Consider the following 23,960-nt stretch of genomic DNA (forward strand, 5'->3'; position numbering starts at 1 on the left):
CTAACAATTTTGTTTAAGGGGTCAGGGTTGTTGGCTCTGAGCGGAACCCCCGGACCTGGAGGACTGGTGGACCGCTCTTTGTCTGGACTCCACCCTTTGACCTGTTTGACATGGGCGACCCTACCAAGAGCTAAAGCCTAAAGCCCTGACTCTGGGTCATTGAGGCAGGTAGTGGTCCTTCTTGGACCAATTTATACTAAATAAGACACAGGAGCAGGATTAGGCCATTCAGCCCATCGAGCCTGCTCTGCCATTCCATCATGACTTATTTATGTTCCCTTTCAACCCCATTCTGCTGCCTTCTCACCATAACATTTTAACCCTCACAAATCAAGAACCTCTCAACCTCTGCTTTGAATGTACCCAGTGACTTGGCCTCCACAGCTGCCTGTGGTAATGAATTCCACAGATTCTCTGCCTAAAGTAATTGCTCTTCATCTCTGTCCTGAATGGAAGTCCCTCAATGCTGGGGCTGTGCCCTCTGGTCCTAAACTCTCACATTATAAGAAACATCCTCTCCACAACCACTCTGTTTAGGCCTTTCAACATTCAGTCCTTCAAGGAGATCCTCCCTCATTCTTCAAAACTCCAGCGAGTCCAGGCTCAGATCCATCAAATGCTCCTCATATGTTAACCCTTTCATTCCTAGGATCATCCTTGTGAACCTCCTCTGGACCCTCTCTAATGCCAGTACATCTCTTCTTAGATAAGGAGACCAAAACTGTTCAGTTTGTCATGTGCATCAGCCATCTCCCTCCATTCCCTTCATATTTGCGTGTCTATCCACAAGCTGCTTACACTCCAGCTGGTTCCACCACTACTTTGCTTCCTAGACCCAGTGAAACATGATTTATTCCTGGATAGTTCAGTCTGTTAATTTCACTATCACATTCAGAATCAGAATGAGGTTTACTTTCACTGGCATGTGTGGTGAAATGTGTTGTTTTATAGCAGCATTACAGGGCAATGCATAAAACTTTACAATAAATTATAAGCTACAATAAGAAACATTAAAAAATAAATTAGTGCAAAAACAGAACAAAATACTGAGATAGTGTGCATGGATTCATTGACAACTTGGAAGTCTGAAGGCAAAAGGGGGAAGAAGCTGTTTCTAAAATGTTTGTGTGTGTGCCTTCAGGCTCCTGTACCTCCTCCCTGATGGTAGCAATGAGAGGGGGACATGTCCTGAGTGATGGGGGTCCTTAACAATGGATGCAGCCTTTCCGAGGCATGGCCTTTTTCAGATGTCCTGGATGCTGGGGAGGCCAGTGCTCATAATGGAGATGGCTGATTTACAACTTACTTTAGCTTTTTCTGATCCTGTGCGGTGGCCCGTCCGTACCAGACGGTGACGCAACCGATAAGAATGCGCTCCGTGGTACATCCATAGAAACTTCCGAGTCTTTGATGATGTAGTAAATCTCCTCAAAATTCTAATGCTGGCATGGCTCATTTGTAATTGCACCCATATGTTGGGCCCAGAATAGATCCACGGAGATGTTGACGCCAAGGAATGTTGACACCCTTTCCAATGCCAATCCCTCGATGACGGTTGGCGTGTGTTCCCTCGACTTCAGACCACAATCAGTTCCTTGGTCTTACAACTGGACAACTCTTTTCAATGTGTTGGTTCTTCAGACATTTATTGTGCGTATGATAGACTACCTGAAGCCAAACACAAATATAATTTCAGACTACTTGTATCTCATAGGAATTTGGAGAAATAAGAAATCAGCTTTTATTGAATATAATTTGTTTAATTCCACAACAGTGCTGATGCTTTGCAATCATTCCACTAAACTGAAGTTTTCATTTGTACTCAGTGTCCGTGGCTTCTTGCTTAGGTGACCAACAATAATCAGACAGCACTGATAGATTCCAGTAGCCCTGATGGCATTTCTCCATGACCGCAATGTCCTGGTGAAACCTTTCACCGTGCTCGTCACCGACAGAGCCCAGACTGGCGGGGAGAAATCTAAATGGGAATGCAGAACATGAATCTTTAGTAACTGTTGCACTTCATGGTTTTGTATGCTTGAAGCACATTGGCAACAAGCCACACATAGTTTGGTGCTCTGTAGTTGCCAAGAAAATTCTCAACATCTTTGAATACCTTCCACGTGAGTTTTTCAGTTCCACTAGAAATTCTTTGAAATGCTTGTCATTGGTTACCTATTTAATTTGTGGATCAATAAAAATGTCTTCCTTAATCTTGGCATCAATTCTTCTGACTTGAATTATGAATTGAAATAAAAAATATTGGCTATTTAAAAAAAAATGGCACATGATAGAGACATTTCAAGGTGATTTTCATGATCAGCAGCCCAAAATCCATAAGGTACACCCAAAAATATTCAGGAAGCAAAATCTTTGTTGTCCTTTGATATGAGGCATTGAGAAGACCATAAGACATAGGAGTAGAATTAGGCCATGCAGCCCATTGAGTCTGCTCCACCATTCCACGGCTGATCCCAGATCCCACTCAACCCCATACACCTGCCTTCTTGTAATAACCATTGATGCCCTGTCTGATCTGTAAACAACAAAAGGGTAGACGGAATCCATAGAAGGAATGGTGATTTGGAAAAATAAACTCAACTTAATTCTCAATTCCAGATTCTCCTTGGCAACCATGAACCACAGTAACAGGAGCCATGTTGTGTTCATCCTGCAAGGAGTCCCCAGTGGTGATGGGTACGAGCTGATCATCTTCATCGTCTTTCTGTTGGTTTACATTGTTATTCTGATTGCCAACCTCACAATCATATATCTGGTCAAGTCAGAGCCCAAGATGCACAGCCTCATGTACTATCTGCTCTGCCTCCTAGCTGCCATCGATATTGTTCTCAGTAACGTGACCATCCCCAAGCTCCTGGCCATGTACTTCTCCCGGTCCAAGGCCATCTCCCTGGAGGCCTGCGCCACCCAGATGTTCTTCGTCTACTGCACGGCACTGAGCGAGTCTACCCTGCTGGTGGCCATGGCATTCGACCGCTACGTGGCCATCTGTCACCCGTTCCACTACCACAAGCTGACACTGAGCCGGATTCTCCTGGTGGTGGGGGTGATCGTCATTCTCCGAGCATCCTGCTTCATTGCAGTCGCCGTCCTGCTGACTCAAGCCACGTACTGCACCTCCAACTACATCCGGAACTGCTACTGCAACTATGGCTCCCTGTCCAAGCTGGCCTGCCGCGGGGTGACAGCAAGCGACGCCATCACGTACCCCTTATCGTTCCTCATCACGCTGCCTGACAGCTCACTCATCGGCTACTCCTACTTCAAGATCTACCGGGAGGCGTCCAAGAGCGGCCAAGGTGAGGCGCGCAGCAAGGCCCTCAACACCTGCACTACTCACATCTGCGTCCTGACGCTGTTCTACACCAGCGCCCTCTTCGAGTTCGTCATGTACCTGGTACCGAGCCTGTTCACTGATGAGCTCCACTTTGTGGTGGCAGTCACCTTTGTCATCTTCCAGCCCATCTTCAACCCGATCATCTACGGGGTGAGGACAAAGGAGATCAGGAACACCTTCCTGAAGCTAATGGGCAAGAGGAGGGTGGCGGACGGACCCTGAGCGACGCACACACACAAATCAGTGGAAGAGCTGAAGGAAAGGCAGCACCCCTGAAGGGAAACAGGCCGTTGACCCTTCAGAATCAGGTTTAATGTCATTAGCATATATTGTGAAATTCGCTGTTTTGTAGCAGCAGTACAATGCAATGCATTAAAATGAAGAATAAATTACAATTACAAGTATATATAACTTATTAAAATTAAATAAGAAGTGCAAAAAGAGGTTAAATAAAAGAAAACAGAAAAAAATAGTGAGGTAGTGTTGATGGGTTCAATGTCCATTCAGAAATCTGATGACAGAGGGAAAGAAACTGCTCCTCAGTCACTGAGTGTGGGCCTTCAGGCTCCTGCACCTTGATGGTAGTGATGAGGAGGGCGTCTCCTGGGTGATGGTAGTGATGAGGAGGGCGTCTCCTGGGTGATGGTAGTGATGAGGAGGGCGTCTCCTGGGTGATGGTAGTGATGAGGAGGACGTCTCCTGGGTGATGGTAGTGATGAGGAGGGCGTCTCCTGGGTGATGGTAGTGATGAGGAGGGCTTCTCCTGGGTGATGGTAGTGATGAGGAGGGCGTCTCCTGGGTGATGGTAGTGATGAGGAGGACGTCTCCTGGGTGATGGTAGTGATGAGGAGGGCGTCTCCTGGGTGATGGTAGTGATGAGGAGGGCTTCTCCTGGGTGATGGTAGTGATGAGGAGGGCGTCTCCTGGGTGATGGTAGTGATGAGGAGGACGTCTCCTGGGTGATGGTAGTGATGAGGAGGGCGTCTCCTGGGTGATGGTAGTGATGAGGAGGACGTCTCCTGGGTGATGGTAATGATGAGGAGGGCGTCTCCTGGGTGATGGTAGTGATGAGGAGGGCTTCTCCTGGGTGATGGTAGTGATGAGGAGGACGTCTCCTGGGTGATGGTAGTGATGAGGAGGGCGTCTCCTGGGTGATGGTAGTGATGAGGAGGGCTTCTCCTGGGTGATGGTAGTGATGAGGAGGGCGTCTCCTGGGTGATGGTAGTGATGAGGAGGACGTCTCCTGGGTGATGGTAGTGATGAGGAGGGCGTCTCCTGGGTGATGGTAGTGATGAGGAGGACGTCTCCTGGGTGATGGTAGTGATGAGGAGGGCGTCTCCTGGGTGATGGTAGTGATGAGAAGAGAGCGACTCCTGGGTTATGGGAGTCCTTAATGATGCATAACCTTTTTGAGGCTTCACCCTTTGAAGATGTCCTTGATGTTGGGGAGTTGACAACTTTCTGCAGCTTTTTCCAACCCTGTGCAGTGGCCCCTCCATACCAGAGGGTGATGCAACCAGTTAGAATGCGCTCCACAGTATATCTGCAGAAATTCATGGAAGTATTTTGTGACATATCCCTCACGACTGTCCTGATGGACCATGAAGCACTCGCGATGCAGGGAAAAGTGCCACCTAATTTCAAGTCCTTTCTCTTTTCCGTGTGTACATTCCCCAATTTCCCTTTAATCCCAAACACAAGAGATTCTGCAGATACTTGAAATCCAGCACAACACACACAAAATACTGGAGGAACTCAGCACGTCAGGCAGCATCTATGGAGAGGAATGAACAGTCAATGTTTTGGGCTGAGATGCTTCGTCAGTACAGATGAAGATCTCTGACAAAGAATCTTGGGTTGAAATGTCGACTGTTTATTCCTCTCCCTGGATATTGCCTGACCTGAATTCCTCCAACATTTTCTGTGTCTTTACCTTACCCTTGTACTTCCACTATCACCACAAGCTCATTTTAGAATCAGAGAAACAGCCCAATTTCAAACTTCAAAATAAATTTATTGTCAAAGTACTTGTATGTGTATCACTAAATACAACACCGAGATTCACTTTCTTGCAGTGATGCACATTTGAACAAGAAATACAATAGAATTAATGAAAAACTACACACAAAGACTGACAAACAACCAATGTGCAAAAGACAAACTGTACAAACAGGAATAATAATAATAATAATCATCATCATCATCATCATCATCATAATAGTCAATAAGTAAACAATATTTAGAACATGTGTTGTAGAGCCCCCGAAAGTGAGTCCATTGGTTGTGAATCAGTTCAGAGTTGGGAAGAGTGAAGAGTGAAGACTCTGCAAGAGCCTGATGGTTGGGGGGTAAGAATTGATCCTGAACATGGTAGTGTGGGTTCTAAATTCCCTGTAGCTCCTTCCTGTTGGCAGCAGCAGGAAGAGAGCATGGCCTAGGTGATGGGGCCCTTGATGATGGATGCTCCTTTCTTGCAGCTGCAGTCCTCATAAAAGCGGTCAATGTGGGGAGGGCTTAGCCTCTGCTGGACTGATCTCCATGTTTTTCCATTCTTGGACATTGGTGTTCCCATTCCAGGACGTGACACAACCAGTCAGGATTCTCCGTACAATGCATCTATAGAAATGTGTTAATGTTTAAAGTTCAAAGTAAATTTATTATCAAAGTACATATGTGTCACCATGAATTATTTCTTCAGCGGTTTGATCGGGGCACGACCGCGCAAGCGCAGGGACGTCAGCCAGTGAGAAGAGTTTAAAAGGAGACAGCTTTACAGAACGGGCATCAGAGGAGCGGGCGACGGAGTAGAGGGAGACAGAGTAGGAAGGCTTTGGCTCAACTGGGCTTCGTCAATAACAAGTTGAGGCCAGATAGGTTATCTGTGTAGAATACAGACAAGAAGAATGTGTGTGAGGCCAGTGTTCTGTGCTCGGTGGCAGATATGGGAGGTCCAGGAGACTCTCAGACTCCTGGGCGGCCACACCTGTGCCAGGTGTGTCGAGCTGCAGCTCCTTAGGGACCGTGTTAGGGAACTGGAGCTGCAGCTCGATGACCTTCGTCTGGTCAGGGAGAGTGGGGAGGTGATAGAGAGGAGTTACAGGCAGGTGGGCACACCAGGGTCTGGGAAGACCGATAAGTGGGTAACAGTCAGGAGACGGAAGGGCAGGAGTCAGATGCTAGAGAGTACCCCCGTGGCTGTCCCCCTTGACAATAAGTACTCCTGTTTGAGTACTGTTGGGGGGGGGGGGGTGACAGCCTACCTGGGGGAAGCAACGGTGGCCGTGCCTCCGACACAGAGTCCGATCCTGTAGCTCAAAAGGGTGAGGAAAGAAAGAGGATGGCAGCAGTGATGGGGAAGGCTATAGTCAGGGGTCCAGACAGGCGATTCTGTGGACGCAGGAAAGAAACTCCGATGGTAGTTTGCCTCCCAGGTGCCAGGGTCTGGGATGTCCACGATATCCTGAACTGGGAAGGAGAACAGCCAGAGGTCGTGGTACATATTGGTACCAATGACAGAGGCAGGAAAAGGGAGGAGGTCCTGAAAGCAGACTACAGGGACTTAGGAAGGAAGTTGAGAAGCAGGACCACAAAGGTAGTGATTTCAGGATTACTGCCTGTGCCATGTGACAGTGAGAATAGGAATAGAATGAGGTGGAGGATAAATGCGTGGCTGAGGGATTGGAGCAGGGGGCAGGGATTCAGATTTCTGGATCATTGAGACCTCTTTTAGGGCAGGAGTGATCTGTACAAATAGGACAGGTTGCACTTGAATCCCAGGGGGACCAAAATCCTGGCGGGGAGGTTTACTATTGGGGAGAGTTTAAACTAGGATTGCTTGGGGGTTGGGAACCAAACTGAAGAGACGGAGGAAGAGGCGATTTGCTCACAAACTGAGAAGGCTTGGAGACAGTGCAAGAGGGAGGATAGGCAGGTGATAGAGAAGGGATGCACTCAAACTGATGGTTTGAGATGAGTCTATTTTAATGCAAGGAGTATTATGAACAAAGTGGATGAGCTTAGAGCATGGATCAGTACTTGGAGATATGATGATGTGGCCATTATAGAGACTTGGATGGCTCAGGGGCAGGAATGGTTACTTAGAGTGCCAGGCTGTAGATGTTTCATAAAGGACAGGGAGGGAGGCAAAAGAGGTGGGGGTGTGGCACTGTTGATCAGAGATAGTGTCACGACTGCAGAAAAGGAGGAAGACATGGAGAGGTTGTCTACATGCATGGGTGGACGTTAGGAACAGGAGGGGGTCAATAACTCTACTGGGTGTTTTATATAGACCACCCAATAGCAACAGGGACATCGAGGAGCAGATAGGGAGGCAGATTCTGCACAGGTTATTGTGGTGAGAGATTTTACCTTCCCATATATTGATTGGCATGTCCTTAGAACGAGGGGTTTAGATGAGGTGGAGTTTGTTAGGTGTGTTCAGGAAGGTTGCTTGACACAGTATGTAGATAAGCCTACAAGAGGAGAGGCCGTACTTGATCTGGTATTGGGAAATGAATCTGGTCAGGTGTCAGGTCTCTCGGTGAGAGAACATTTTGGAGATAGTGATCACAATTGTATCTCCTTTACCATAGCATTGGAGAGGGATAGGAACAGACAAGTTAGGAAAGTGCTTAATTGGAGTAATGGGAAGTATGAAGCTATCAAGCAGGAACTTAGAAGCATAAATTGGGAACAGATGTTCTCAGGGAAATGTACGGCAGAAATGTGGCAAATGTTCAAGGGATATTTGCGTGGTGTTCTGCCTAGGTATGTTCCATTGAGACAGAGAAAGGATGGTAGGGTACTAGAACCGTAGTGTACAAAGGCTGTTATAAATCTAATCAAGGAGAAAAGAAGAGCTTACGGAAGGGTTCAAAAAACTAGGTAATGATAGAGATCTAGAAGATTATAAGGCTAGCAGGAATGAGCTTAAGAAAGAAATTGGGAGAGCCAGAAGGGGCCATGAGAAGGCCTTGGCAGACAGGATTAAGGAAAACACCAGGCATTCTACAAGTATGTGAAGAGCAAGAGCATAAGATTTGAGAGAACAGAACCAATCAATGTGACAGTGGAAAAGTGTGCATGGAACCAGAGGAGAGAGCAGAGGTACTTAATGAGTACTTTGCTACAGTATTCAATATGGAAAAGGATATTGGCGATTGTAGGGATGACTTACAGTGGACTAAAAAGCTTGAGAATATAGATATTAAGAAAGAGGATGTGCTGGAGCTTTTGGAAAGCATCAAGTTGGTTAAGTCTCTGGGACCAGACAAGATGTGCCCCAGGCTACTGTGGGAGGTGAGGGAGGAGATTGCTGAGCATCTGGCGATAATCTTTGCATCATCAATGGGGACAGGAGAAGTTCCAGAGGATTGGAAGGTTGCAGATGTTGTTCCATTATTCAAGAAAGGGAGCAGAGTTAGCCCAGGTAATTATAGACCAGTGGGTCTTACTTCAATGATTGGTAAGTTGATGGAGAAGATCCTGAGAAGCAAGATTTATGAACATTTGGAGAGGCATAATATGATTAGAAATAGTCAGCATGGCTTTGTGAAAGGCAGATTGTGCCTTACAAGCCTGTTTGAATTTTTTGAAGATGTGACTAAACACATTGATGAAGGTAAAGTAGTAGATGTAGTGTATATGGATTTCAGCAAGGCATTTGAATTGGTAACCTATGCAAAGCTTATTGAGAAAGTAAGGAGGCATGGGATCCAAGGGGATCTAGAACTGGCTTGCCCACAGAAGGCAAAGAGTGGTTGTAGACGGGTCATATTCTGCATGGAGGTCAGTCACCAGTGGAGTGCCTTAGGGATCTGTTCTGGGACCCTTACTCTTCATGATTTTTATAAATGACCTGGATGAGGAATTGGAGGGATGGGTTAGTAAGTTTGCTGATGACACAAAGGTTGGAGGTGTTGTGGATAGTGTGGAGGGCTGTCAGAGGTTACAGTGGGACATTGATAGGATGCAAAACTGGGCTGAGAAGTGGCAGATGGAGTTCAACCCAGATAAGTACGAAGTGGTTCATTTTGGTAGGTCAAATATGATAACAGAATATGGTATTAATTGTAAGACTCTTGGCAGTATGGAGGATCAGAGGGATCTTGGGGCCCGAGTCAATCGGACTCTCAAAATTGCTGCACAGGTTGACTCTGTGGTTTAAAAAGCATATGGTGCATTGGCCTTCATCAATCATGGGATTGAGTTTCGGAGCCAAGAGGTGATGTTGCAGCTATATAGGACCCTAGTCAGACCCCACTTGGAGTACTGTGCTCAGTTCTGGTCGCCTCACTACAGGAAGGATGTGGAAACCATAAGAAGGGTGCAGAGGAGATGTTGCCTGGATTGGGGAGCATGCCTTATGAGAATAGGTTGAGTGAACTCGGCCTTTTTTCCTTGGAGCGATGGAGGATGAGAGGTGACCTGATAGAGGTGTATAAGATGATGAGAGGCATTGATCATGTGGATAGTCAGAGGCTTTTTCCCAGGGCTGAAATGGCTAACATGAGAGGGCACAGTTTTAGCTTGGAAGTAGGTACAGAGGGGATGTCAGGGGTAAGCTTTTCACTCAGAGAGTGGTGAGTGTGTAGAATGGGCTGCCGGTGACGGTGGTGGAGGCAGAAACGATAGGGTCTTTTAAGAGATTCCTGGACAGGTACATGGAGCTCAGAAAAATAGAGGGTTATGGGTAAACCTAGGTAATTTCTCAGGTAGGGACATGTTTGGCACAGCTTTGTAGGCCAAAGACCCTGTGCCGTGTAGGTTTTCTATGTTTCTTTATACAACCTCGATATTCATTTTCTTGCAGGCATACGCAGTAATCCAAGAAACACAATAGAATCAGTGGAAGACCAGACTCAGCAGGATTGACAAACAGCCAGTGTGCAAAAGACAACAAACTGTGCAAGTACAAAAAGTCAATGTTTCTCACTCTCTGCATGCCACCTTGGCTGAACAGAGGAGCACTTTTAGTCATAGACTAAGACAAATGCACTGCTCCAAAGAGTCCTATATGAGGTTTTTTATTATCCTCGGCCATTGGGCTCTATATTGAGTCAACCCTATAGCCAGGACAGTGATGTCTCCTCTTGTTAGACTGTTTCTGGTAACTTATTTTTTATTCTTTCTACTTCTCTTCTAATATTTATATCTGTGTACTTGTAATGCTGCTGTGACACTAATTTCCTTTGGGATCATTACAGTATCTATCTATTTACCTATCTATCTAAATAAATAAAAAATAAATGCTGAGAATATGAAATGAAGAGTCCTTGAAAGTGAGCCTATAGGTTGTGGGAGCAGGTCAATGATGAGGCAAATGAAGTTGAGTGAAGCTATCCCCTCTAGTTCAAGAGCCTGATAATTGAGGGGTAATAACTGTTCCTGAACCTGATGGTGTGTATCCTGAGGCTCCTGTACCTTCTCCCTGGTGGCAACAATGAGAAGAGAGCATGGTCTGGGTTGTCGGGGTCCTTGATCATGGGTGCTGCTTTCCTGCGGCATCACTCCGTGTAGACAGGCTCAATGGTGGGGAGGGGTTTTAAAGTTTTCTTGAATGTTTTAGATGACACACCGAATCTGCATAAACTTCCAAGAAAGTAAAGGCTCTGATGTCCCCTCTTTGTAATGGCAATTGAGGCCCTTCAGCCCACCATTTGCATGCTAAGCATCAAATGCCCATCTATGCTACGTTGAGTTGTGAACATCCCCACTTCTCTTCTCAATTCCACCCAACCTGCTCAACCCTTTGTCATCAGACATGCTTAGAGAGGTTGGTTATGACGAGACTGAGCTCCTGCCTCAGCAAGGACCTGGACCCACTGCAATTTGCCTGTTATCACAATAGGTCAACGGCAGACGCAATCTCCATGGCTCTTCACACGGCTTTAGACCACCTGGACAACACAAGCACCTACATCAGGATGCTGTTCGTCGACTATAGTTCAGCATTTGATACCATCATTCCCACAATCCTGATTGAAAAGCTGCAGAATTTGCATCTCTGTACCACTCTCTGCAATTGGATCCTCGACTTCCTAACCGGAAGACCACAGTTTGTGTGGATTGATGATAAAATATCCTCCTCGCTGACGATCAACACCAGTGCACCTCAGGGGTGTGTGCTTAGCCCACTGCTCTAGTCTCTATATACACAGGACTGTGTGGCTAGGCATAGCTCAAATACCATCTGCAAATTTGCTGACGATACAACCATTGTTGGTAAAATCTCAGGTGGTGACGAGAGGGCGTACAGGAGTGAAATACGCCAACTAGTGGAATGGTGCCGCAGCAACAACTCAATGTCAGTAAGATGAAAGAGCTGGTTGTGGACTTCAGGAAGGGTAAGATGAAGGAACACATACCAATCTTCATAGAGGGATCAGAAGTGGAGAGAGTGAGCAGCTTCAAGTTCCTCGGTGTCAAGATCTCTGAGGATCTAACCTGGTCTCAATACATTGGTGTAATTATAAAAAAAACAAGACAGTGGCTATACTTTATTAGGAGTTTGAAGAGATTTGGAATGTCAACAAATACACTCAAAAACTTCTATAGTTGTACCATGGAAAGCATTCTGACAAGCTGCATCACTGTCTGGTATGGAGGGGCTACTGCACAGGACTGAAAGAAGCTGCAGAAGGTTGTAAATCTAGTCAGCTCCATCTTGGGTACTAGCCTACAAAGTACCCAAGATATCTTTAGGGAGCGGTGTCTCAGAAAGGCAGCGTCTAATATTAAGGACCTCCAGCACCCAGGGCATGCCCTTTTCTCACTGTTACCATCAGGTAGGAGGTACAGAAGCCTGAAGGCACACACTCAGCAATTCAGGGACAGTTTCTTCCCCTCTGCCATCCGATTCCTAAATGGACATTGAAGCTTTGGCCACTACCTCACCTTTTTAATGTATAGTATTTCTGTTTTTGCACATTTTTAAAAATCTATTTGATATACTTAATTGATTTTCTTGTTTATTCATTATTATGTTTTATTTTATTTTATTTTCTCTCTCTTTCTGCTAGATTATGTATTGCATTCTACCGCTGCAGCTAAGTTAACGAATTTCATGTCACATGCCAACGATAGTAAACCTGATTTCTGATTCAATACAATGTACATTCCCTGAATGGTGTCATTTCTAAGAGTGTTGAGCTAATCATAGACTTAGAGGGTCCCACAGCACAGATACAGCCCCTTTGGCTCAACCAGTTCATGCCGAACACTGTGCCCACTCAGTCCAAATCTCCTGTGTTTGGCCGATATACCTCCAAAGTTCAAAGTAAAACTTATTAACAAAGTCAATATTATTATCAAGCCTCACCCTCAATGCACCTGTCCAAGTGCTTCTTATACAAAACTAATGTATCTGCCTCAACCACTTCCTCTACAGCTTGTTCCATATAATCACCACCCTCTGTGAAAACGTTGTCCCACAGGTCGTTTCTAAACCTTTCCCCTCTCACCCTAAACCTACTTTTGGACTCTGCTACCCTGGTAAGACTTCCATCTGCCTCCCAACCACTGAGTGCATCTACACAGAGCACCGTCGCAGGAAAGCAGCGTCCATCATCAAGGATGCCCTCTACCCAGGGCATGCTCGCTTCTCGCTGCTGCCATCAGGAGCCTCAGGATCCACATCACCCAGTTATTACCCCTCAACCATCAGGCTCCCGAACCAAAGGGGGTTACTACACTCAACTTCACTCGGTCTGTCAGTGAGCTGTTGACTCACGTTCAAGGACTCTTCATCTCATGTTCTCAATATTTATTGCCTTTTTTTATTTATTATTGCTATTTTTTATTTTTTGTGCTCGCATGCACATGATGTCTTTTGCACATTGTCCATCCTGTTGGGTGCAATCTTTCATTGATTCTAAGGCAACATGAGTGAATCTGCAGATGCTGGAAATAAATAATAACAAAAACACAAAATGCTGGCAGAACTCAGCAGGCCAGACAGCATCTATGGGAGGAGGTAGTGACGACGAATTGGCCCGAAACATCGTCACTACCCTCTCCCATAGATGCTGTCTGGCCTGCTGAGTTCTGCCAGCATTTTGTGTTTTTATTTCTTTCATTGATTCTATTGTGTTTCTTGGATTTAGTGTATATGCCCGCAAGAACATAAATCTCAGGGTTGTATATGGTGACGTATGTGGAGTTTGGTTCCTTAAGGCTGTTATAGCTGAGGGTGGTACTGGGGACGAGCTCCCAATGGCTCCCAATCCAGCTCCTGGCCTTGACGTGTGGCTTATCTACTAAGCCTGGTGGAAGTGTTTCTACTGACAGGAGAAGGGGCAAAGATGGGTTAGGGGCCCCTTAAACCCAGTCAGACTCGTCAGCTGCGGTTGGCAGTTCTTCTAGGATTATGAAAATTCTGATCGCAAACATCGCAGCCTTGCCTACCCACTCACGGGGAAGGCTTCGGGAGTAAATCCCGAGGGGAAAGTCTGGAGCTGGAGTCCCTCAGGCAGGCCTACATGGAGTTCAACACCGTCTGGCAATTTCTGTGATGTCAGTGGTGCCAAACTGTATCGGTCTCGGCCGTTCCTTTTGGGTTCATCGGGTGTATGGAGGGGGGAGGGGGGTGCCTGCTGCGTGGGCAACAGCTTGCCCTCCATATCGTACTGCCCAGGCTTGTGTATCATGTAGACAGCTAGGCCGCAATACCCTGGGACCAACAGAGGCCTCTGCAGTATACTTTCATAGTAAGTGTACTTTGATCTTTGAACCATATCTATGACTCTCATAGCCTTACACATTTCCATGAGGTCATCCCTCATTCTCCCACGTTCCAAGGAATATCGGCCAACCTCTTCCTATAACTGCGGCTGGGTTTGATTTCTAGTTTAGTTCCGCACAGTGTCATGGGTGAAGGAGCTGTCCCTGTCCTGTGCTTTTCACCTGTTATGAACCCCAGTTTCAATTCCTGGGGGGCTGCGATTTAGTTTCTTGTAGTGTCACGCGATGACCTACCCCCAACAGTATAAAAGGAGCCGCGCAGATTGCTCCGGACACACTTTGGGGGCGACCCGCTTTGGTGGAGAGTGAGTGGTTAGTGAGAGGGAAGAGTGCGAGTTTCGATCGAGCCCGAAAGGGAGTGGGTGGGTAATCGATGGCGCTGCGCCTCTCCGAGGTGACTGACATTTCCTGACCCGAACGTGGAGTTTTTGGCACCCACTTTGCTGACCCCAGCCAAGCCTCGGGTGTGTGGCGACCTGTCCTGGAACAGGGCCGTCTCCTGTCAGACCACACCGTGAACTCTGTAAAGGTACGGTGGCGGTTTGGTGAGATCGGCGCTCGGGGGGTACCGTGTGTCTGCCGAATCGCCTCCGGAAGGTACAATGGCCATTTCGGCGTAGCTCTGCAAGACTCCCTTCTTCGCTGGATTTTGAATCTCTGTCTTCAAGATCGTCACTTTGCCACACTTCGAAACTAAAAGTCTGTCCTATCAGCTCCCCCGTGAAACCCTGAAAACTTCCCGAACTGACATTCCGAGACTGTGCTCCAGTAAGACTCTGTTAAGAATTGTTTCTAAGTTTAACCGTTTGAGAGCTATAGATGCGTAGCGCTGTTAACTTCGTTTTAAGTCAGTCGCTTGTTTAATTTTCCATGTTTCTGCTCGAGCGTTAATAAATTCTGTTGTTTTCCCATAATATCCTGACTCCGTCCCACGTCTATTTCTGCTGGTCCCACGTAACACACTGTTTCATGTACAATGATAAATCAATCCCAAAAGACTCAGCTGAATAAATATGGACAGTACGTCAAACAAACTTCCCATAAAAATGACCGAGTGAGCTCTTTGGAGCAAAGGAGATGAGAGGTGACTTGACAGAGGTGTACAAGATGATAAGAGGCATAGAGTGGACAGTCAGAGACTTTTTCCCAGGGCGGAAGGAACAACATTTTAAGATGTTTGGAGGAAGGTATAGGAAGGATATCAGAGATAGTTGTCTTTTACACAGAGTGGTGGTGCATGAACACAACTCCAGGGCTGCTAGTGGAGAGAGATACATGAGGGACATTTAATAAGCTCTTACATAGGCCCCTGGATGAAGAAAGATAGAGGGCTCTGTGGGAGGGGAGGGTGAAGCTGTTCTCGGAGTAGATTAAAAGGTTGACCGCACAGTGTGGGCTGAAGGGCCCCGTACTGTTTTTGCAATCGGCGGCCATTTTATTAGTCACACCTCTACACCTGCTCGTTGATGCAAATATCTAATCAGCCAATTATGTGGCAGCAACTCAATGCAGAAAAGCATGCAGACATTGTCAAGAGGTTAGTTGTTCAGACTAAACATCAGAATAGAGAAGAAATAAATGTCTTTGACTGGGCTGAATGATGATTGGTGCCAGAGGGCATGGTCTGTCACAAACTGCAGATCTCCTGGGATTTTTGTGCAGACCAGTCCCTAGAGTTTACAGAGAGTGGCAGTTCTGTGGGCAGAAACAGCTTGTTAATGAGAGAGGTCAGAGGAGCTTGGCCTGACTGTTTCAAGCTGACAGGAAGGTGACAGTAACTCAAATAACCACGTGTTACAATAGTGGTGTGCAGAAGAACACCTCTGAATGCACAACACATTGAAACTTGAAGCTTCATCAGCAGACCATGAGCCAGACCCGTAACAGTGCTGATAAGTGGAGGGATCTGGGGGTACAAGTTCATAGCTCCCTGAAAGTGGCTAGCAGGTTGATAGGGTGGTGAAGATGCCTTATGGCATGCTGCCTTTTATTTCTCAAGGCACTGATTTAAAAGTCAGGAAGTTATGTTGCAACTTTATAAAACTGGGCCACATCTGGAGTATTGCATACAGTTCTGGTTCTGGTTGCCCCACTACAGGAAGGATGTCGAGGCTTTGCAGAGGGTACGGAAGAGGTTCACCAGGACGCTGTCTGGATTCTAGGGCACGTGCTGTAACGAGAAGCTGGATAAACTTGTGTCCTGACGAAGGGTCTCGGCCCGAAACTTTGACTGTTCATTTCAATGGATGCTGCCCGACCTGCTGAGTTCATCCAGCTTGTCTGTACATGTTGATTTGACCCCAGCATCTGCAGTGCACTTTGTGTTGGATAAACTTGGGTCATTTTCTCTGGAATGCTGGAGGCTGAGAGAAGATCTGATGGCAGTTTATAAGATTATGAGAGGCATAGATAGATTAGACAGACAGTATCTTTTTCCCAGGGTTGAAATGTCTAGTACCAGAGGGCATGCATTTAAGGTGAGAGGGGGTAATTTCAAAGGAGATGTGAGGGGCAAGTTTTTTACCCAGAGAGTGGAATGTGCTGCCAGGGTGGTGGTAGATTCAGATACATTATGAGACATTTAGATAGGCAAATGAATGTGAAGGATTATCATCATCATCACTAAACGCCATGTCGTATGACATCATCATTATGTGCCATGTCAAATGACGTGGGCGATCATGGTCTTATGACCATGATTGTTGGGAAATTTTTCTACAGAAGTGGTTTGCCATTGCCTTCTTCTGGGTAGTGTCTTTACAAGACGGGTGACCCCAGCCATTATCAATACCCTTCAGAGATGGTCTGCCTGGCGTCAGTGGTCACATAACCAGGACTTGTGATATGTACCAGCTGCTCGTACGACCATCCACCACCTGCTCCCATGGCTTCACATGACCCTGATCAGGGGTGTGGGAGGGGGGCTAAACAGCTGTTACACCTTGCCCAAGGGTGACCAACAGGCTAGTGAAGGGAAGGGGCACCTTACATCTCCTTTCGTAGAGATATATCTCCACCCCGCCACTCAAAAATGAGAGGAAAATAGACATTGTGTAGGCAGAAGGAATTAGTTTAGTTAGCCATTTCATTACTAATTTAGTTGGTTTAGTACAACAAGCACATAGATGAAGGTAGAGCAGTGGATGTAGTGTGTATGGATCTCAGTAAAGCATTTGATAAGGTTTTCCATGCAAGGCTTGTTCAGGAAGTAAGGAGGCATGGGATCCAAGGAGACATTGCTTTGTGGATCCAGAATTGGCTTGCCACAGAAGGCAAAGGGTGGTTGTAGATGGTTCGTATTCTGCATGGAGGATGGGGACCAGCGGTGTTCCACAGGGATCTGTTCTGGGACCCCTCCTCTTTGTGATTTTTTTAATAAATGACCTGGATGAGGAAGTGGAAGGGTGGGTTAGTAAGTTTGCTGATGACACAGAGGTTGGGGGTGTTATGGATAGTGTGGATGGCTGTCAGAGGTTACAACAGGACATCGATAGGATGCAGAACTGGGCTGAGACGTGGGGGATGGAGCTCAACCCAGAGAAATGTGAAGTGCAAACACAAGGAAATCTGCAGATGCTGGAAATTCAAACAACACACACAAAATGCTGGTGGAACACAGCAGGCTAGGCAGCATCTATAGGGAGAAGCACTGTCGACATTTCGGGCCGAGATCCTGATGAAGGGACTCGGCCTGAAACGTCGACAGCGCTTCTCCCTATAGATGCTGCCTGCCTGCTGTGTTCTACCAGCATTTTGTAAATGTGAAGTGGTTTATTTTGGTAGGTCAAATATGAAGACAGAATATAGTATTAATGGTAAGTCTCTTGGCAGTGTGGAAGATTTGAGAGATCTTGGGATCACTTTGCAGGTTGAGAGTGTTGTTAAGAAGGTGTATAGTGTGTTGGCATTCATCGACTGAGGGATTGAGTTCAAGAACCGTGGGGTAATGGTACAGCTAGATAAGAGCTAGGTCAGACCACACTTGTTCAGTTCTGACCTCACTACAGGAAGGATGTGGATACTATAAAGGGAGTGCAGAGGAGATTTACAATGACCTTGCCTCAATTGGAGAATGTGTCTTATGAGAATTGGTTGAGTGAACCTGGCCTTTTTTCCTTGGAGCGACGGGGGATAAGAGGTGACCTGATAGTTGTGTACAAGATGATGAGAAGCATTAATCGTGTGGATAGTCAGAGGCTTTTTCCCAGGGCTGAAATGGCTGATATGAGGAGGCAAAGTTTTAAGGTGCTTGGAAGTAGGTACAGAAGGGATTTCAAGGGAAAGTTTTTTCATACAAAAAATGGTGGGTGGGTGGAATGCACTGACAGTGAAGGTGGTAGACGCAGATACAATGGGGTCTTTTAAGAGACTGTTAGATAGGTACATGGAGCTTAGAACAATAGAGGGCAATGCGCTAGGGAAATCCTAAACAGTTTCAAGAGTAGGTTACATGGCTGGCACAACATTGTGGGCTGAAGGGCCTGTATTGTGCTGTAATGGTCTATATTAAACTGCACAGTGGATGTTCCACATTCTAATGATTAAAACAAAGATTCATAGCAAGGTAATTCTTAAAACGTGTATAACAGAGTGTTGGAAGGCTTTGACTTAATATAGCTAATTTGATTTTATAGAAAATCAATGTCGTAACTGACTACCCTGGAAAATCAATCCATTGCTGGTTAATATATGACGTCACACAGAGAAGGTCTGTCTACAACAACGGATGTGCACCAGAGGAAGTGGATGAACCATAGTCAAAATCAGGCTCTGTATCACTGATGTGCACTCAGTGACCACTTGATTATGTTCAGGAGTGGAACCCGGTGTGTTCCTTAGTGATGGATACCACCTTGTGGAGGCACTGTCTCTTGAAGAAGCCCTCATTGGTGGGGAGAGTTAGGCCATGATCGAATTGGCTGGGTCTACTACCTTCTGCAGCCTCTTCTGATCCTGTGCAGAGGCCCCTCATTCCAGACAGTGATGCAACCAGTTAGAATGCTCCCCACCGTTCATGTTGTAGAAATTTGTGAGAGTCTTTGGTGACGTACCAGGTTTCCTCAGATTCTGATGGAATGTAACCGCCGTCGTGCCTCTTCATAATTGCATCGACGTGCCTGGCTCAGGATAGATCCTCTGCAGCTCACCCAGGAGCTCACCCTTTCCACCGTGAGGATTGGCCTGTGCTCCATCAACTTACCCTTTCTGACGTCCATAATCAATTCCTTGGTCTAGTGGACGTTGTGTGCACGGTCATTGCTGTGACACCACTCAACCAGCTGATCTCTCTCACTGCGGCACGCCGCCTGGTCACATACAAAATCCCACCAACAGTTGTGTCATTGGCAATGCTTTCGGTGGCATTTGAGCTGCGCCTAGCCGTGCAGTCGTGCATGCAGAGACAGTGGAGCAGTGGACTAAACGTACATCCTTGAGGTGCATGTGTGTCTATTGTCAGTGAGGAGGAGATATTATGAACTGATCTCATGATAAGGATCCAGTTGCAGAGGGAGGTACAGAGGCCTAAGTTCTGAAGTTTACATGGAACAGTATATTGATGTTATATTGACCAATAGGTGATATGCTGTTGTACCTCTACGTAGTGTTGTAATGAGATGATCAATATGGATGACGTACAGACACTTTCTATTCTCTGTATGCTATCTGTTACGCAAATTTAAAAGAGAAAGTTATGCAAGACTAGGTTTTTCACCGAAATAATAAATCAATAATTTATAGTTGCATATTTGTAGTTTTTCAATCCATTTATATCTTTCCAGAAGTGTGGGCATTTTGGAAGATCACATCTGTTGCTGGTTTTAACACACTGGAATAAGACATGGGAGCAGAATGAGGCCATTCAGCCCATCGGATCCACCATTCCATCCTGGCTGATCTCCACCACATTCTCCTGCCTTCTCCCCGTAACTTTGATGCCTTTATTTATCAAAAGGCTATCAACCTCTGCTTTAAATATATCCAGTGACTTGGCCTCCACAGCTGTCTGGGGCAAAGAATTCCATCAATTCACCACCCTCTGGCTAAAGAAACTCCTCCTCATCAACGTTCTCAATGGATGTCCCTCTGGCCCTAATCTCCGCCACAGGAAACATCCTCGCCGTGTCCACTCTATATAAGCCTTTAAACATTTGATAAATTTCAAAGAGATTCTCCCCTCAATCTGCTAAACGCCAACGAATTCAGGCCAAGAGGCATCAAATGTTCCGCTTATGTTAACCTTTCCATTCACGGAATGACTCGCGTGAACCTCCTCTGGACCTTCTCCAGAGTCACACAGAACAGAAAGAGGCCCTTCGGCCCAGCAAGTCTGTACTGATCCCTTTTTATTCTCCCCAAATTCCCATCAATTCACCTCAGATGCATAGATAAAGATTAGCTTTATACGTCACAAATATATCAAGACATACAGTGGAATCCATTGTTTACATCAAAATAAATCAACAAGGGTTGTGCTGGGCAGCCGGCCAAGCGTCCCCAAGCCTCCGGTGCCAACATAGCATACGCACAACTCACTAACCCCAACCCTTACATCCTTGGAACGCGGGAGGAAACTCACATGGTCATGGGGAGAGCTTGCAGACAGCTTTGGCAGCTGAACGGCAATCCCACGGCCAGCACGGTAAAGTGATAAGCAAACCGCTCCCCCGCTGGGCCACCCCTCACCCACACAGTGGTTTCAATTTACAGTGGCTGATTAACCTACATGTCATTGTTTCGCATGGAAGCTGCAAGACTCTGCACAGGATGGGAAAAACCACTGAGTGGATCACCGGGGTCTCCCTCCCCCCGATTTACAACATTTACCAGGCGTATTGTAGATGAAGGGCTCCAAGCACTAGTCCCTGAGTTCATGAATGTTGCAGCAGTCGGCAGTCAAGCACAATACAGTTCAGTCGAGTGAACACCAGGGGACAGCATCAATGCCCTCAGTATGAATGCCCCACCTAAACATCTCCAGCACCGAGTCCAACGCCTCTCCCCCGGACAGATGAAACAGGTAACATGAGTCCTCGCTACGACCAGGGCCACGCAGCTCCCCCGCTGCCTGCCGCCACTGTCCGCCAATAAACCAGTGAAACGGACCTGCAGCTTTCCATACCACCAACGTCTAACAGGGCCTTGGGACCAAAGGAAAAGTGACTAAGATAATCACTGCACACTGCCTTCACACATCAACTGGGATGCCTCTCTGGAGCGGGCAGCAACACGACCCGCTCCAAGTCCAGCTCCTTCAGATCCCGCGGCAACAAGGAACTTGCTAACCTGCAGCATTTTAAATTCTTAATGTGCACCAGGCTCTTACGTGCATGATCTGTGTGAACAACCAACAAAATCAACAAAGTGGTCAGCACGATGCTATTACAGCTTGGGGTAGTGGAGTTTGGAGTTCAATCCCAGCATCCTCTGTAAAGAGTTTGTACATTCTTCCAGTGTGTGTGTGTGTGTGTGTGTGTGTGTGTGTGTGTGTGTGTGTGTGTGTGTGAGTTTCCTTCCAAGGTCCAAAGACGTACCAGTTAGTTGGTTAATCAGTCATTGTAAATTGTCCTGTGATTAGGCTACGGTTAAATAGGTGGTGTGGCTCGATGGGACAGAAGGCCCCACTCTGCTCTGTATCTCTAAATAAACAAAACCAGCCTGAGGATGCTGGGAGAAGCCGGGGAATGTCACCACACATTCCGGTGCCAACATAGCATGCCCACCATGTTGAAGACAACAGTTCAACACCGAATCTAGCTATGCAAAAATTCTCCACCATCTTTCCCTGGTTGCTACCATGTTTCATCGGCGGTGAAGTGGCGCAGCATAGTCTGAAGATGTGTTAGGTGCTATACAAATGTACTTTTGCAACAGTCAGACAGAATGTAAGCCAACACCACCATCTATTGGTCAGGATCAGTACTACAACTCCAGCTTCACCACCGACAATGTAAAATTTTTGATGCAGGATAATCAGCAGGTGCTGGAGATAAGACCATAAGACATAGGAGCAGAATTAGGCCATTCAGCCCATCAAGTCTGCTCCGCCATTCTAGCATCTGATTTATTACCCCTCTCAACAACATTCTCCTACCTTCTCCCCATAACAATAGACAATAGACAATAGGTGCAGAAGTAGACCATTCGGCCCTTCGAGCCTGCACCGCCATTCTGAGATCATAGCTGATCATCTACTATCAATACCTGGTTCCTGCCTTGTCCCCATATCCCTTGATTAATAGACAATAACCTTTGACGCCCTGACAAATCAAGGACCTATCAAACTCTGCTTTAAATATACTCAATAACTTGACCTCCACAGTTATCTGTGGCAATGATTTTCACAGATTCACCACCCTAAATCTTCAACAACACACACAAAATGCTGGAGGAACTCAGCATGTCAGACAGCCTTTATGAGGGGAATAAACAGTCAACATTTTTAAACTTTAGCAGCATCTTCCCCCTTCCTTTCCAGTCTTGAGGAAGGGTCTCGGCTGTTTATTCCCCTCCATCGATGCTGTCTGACCTGCTGGGTTCCTCCAGCACTTTGTTTACATTGCTCTAGATTTCCAGCATCTGCAGAATCCCTTGTGTTTAAGTTTAATTTTTAATTGTTTTTAGGTTCACAGGGAGGGTTCAGGGGACAGAGAGGGTCAGGTTAGGGTTTAGGAACAGGGAGGGTAGAAAAGGGCAGATAAAGGGAAGATAAATGCGTGGCTGAGAAGCTGGTGCAGGGGGCAGGGCTTCAGGCTCTTGGATCATTGGCATCTCTTCTGGGGGAGGTATGACTTACTCAAAAGTGACCAGTTGCACTTTTGAGGGGGGGCCAATATTCTTGCAGGCAGGTTTGTTAAGAGCTGTTGGGGAGGGTTTAAACTAATTTGGCAGGGGGGTGGGAAACGGAGTGAAGGGACTTGGGATAGGACGGATGGTAAAAAAGTAAAGATAGCGTGCAGTCAGGCTGTCAGGAAGGGCAGGCAGGTGATGGGACATTGTTGCAGCCAACAGGCTGAGTGTCAAATCATTAGGGATGCAGATTTAGAAAGGACAGCAAATACGGTATTCAAGGTGTTGTATCTAAATGTATGGAGTATAAGAAATAAGGTGGATGATCTTGTTGCACGATTACAGATTGTCAGGTATGATGTTGTGGCCGTCACTGAATCGTGGCTGAAGGATGGTTGTAGTTGGAAGCTGAATGTCCAATGTTACATGTTGTATCGGGGGAGATAGGAAGGTAGGCAGAGGGGGTGGCGTGTCTGCTTTGCATGCAAAGATAGATGTCTGAGGTTAGAGACCATCCTCCTCAGGACAGTGGGCAGTGAGTTTTTGGGGTTTCTGGATTCGGAATCTGTGCGGGCAGGAGGAAAGAGCTCCAATGAACCCCTGGTTTTGCAAATCAGTGAGTCTTGGATTCGAGGCTTGGTTTTTGGGTTCCTGCCATCACTAAGTCCAGAGTTCAAGGCCTGGTGCTTGGTATTGATGCTGAGGATGAAAGCCCAGGGATGATGCAGAAGTCCAGCAGTGGAGACCTGTTGGCCGTAGCCGAGTCTCTGTGAGTCCACTGGGTCCCTGTGTCTGCAGGCCCGAGTTTGTTTCCATTGGAGACAAGAGATCTGTCCTCTAGTCACTAAAGAACTGTGTGCTTACCTGGATGAGCGGGAGAAATGGGGCATGCTTTTGCTGCTGTTGTTGCTTGTTCAAGTCGAAGTTCAAGTTTAATTATCATTTAACCCTACATGAATAGCCACAAATACAGCCAAATGAAAAGGCCAAATGAATATATATATATATATATGTATAGCCCAAGGGTCTGAGTGACATGTCCTATAAATTGATGGTGCATTGGTGTTATTGGCTA

At 46.4% G+C, this 23,960-nt stretch overlaps 1 protein-coding gene and 1 long non-coding RNA gene across 5 annotated transcripts in view; one reads left to right on the forward strand and one right to left on the reverse strand.

Annotated features, from left to right (window-relative positions):
* The window catches only part of LOC132391020 (olfactory receptor 52E2-like), a 26,488-nt gene extending 2,557 nt beyond the window's left edge, over positions 1-23,931 (forward strand). Inside the window, exons 1-2 of one of the 3 annotated variants that reach the window (XR_009511054.1) lie at positions 1,989-3,666; positions 10,170-14,658. Coding sequence is in view for 1 of the 3 variants with exons in the window: in XM_059963637.1 (XP_059819620.1) it covers positions 2,636-3,580 (945 nt within the window). In the remaining 2 variants the exon portion in view is untranslated. Of the gene's footprint in view, positions 1-1,988; positions 3,667-10,169; positions 14,659-19,878 lie in introns of those variants that run through there. The other 2 variants (XR_009511055.1, XM_059963637.1) reach the window with 2 other exon arrangements.
* LOC132391022 (uncharacterized) overlaps positions 1-23,960 on the reverse strand; it is a 33,902-nt gene that overhangs the window by 546 nt on the left and 9,396 nt on the right. Inside the window, exon 3 of one of the 2 annotated variants that reach the window (XR_009511057.1) lies at positions 1-1,668. This exon is cut by the window's left edge and continues 546 nt beyond it. This is a non-coding gene — a long non-coding RNA (uncharacterized LOC132391022). The other variant, XR_009511056.1, reaches the window with a different exon arrangement.

This window comes from Hypanus sabinus, chromosome 3 (assembly GCF_030144855.1).
Source record: "Hypanus sabinus isolate sHypSab1 chromosome 3, sHypSab1.hap1, whole genome shotgun sequence".
In the NCBI taxonomy this organism is placed as follows: Eukaryota; Metazoa; Chordata; class Chondrichthyes; order Myliobatiformes; family Dasyatidae; genus Hypanus; species Hypanus sabinus.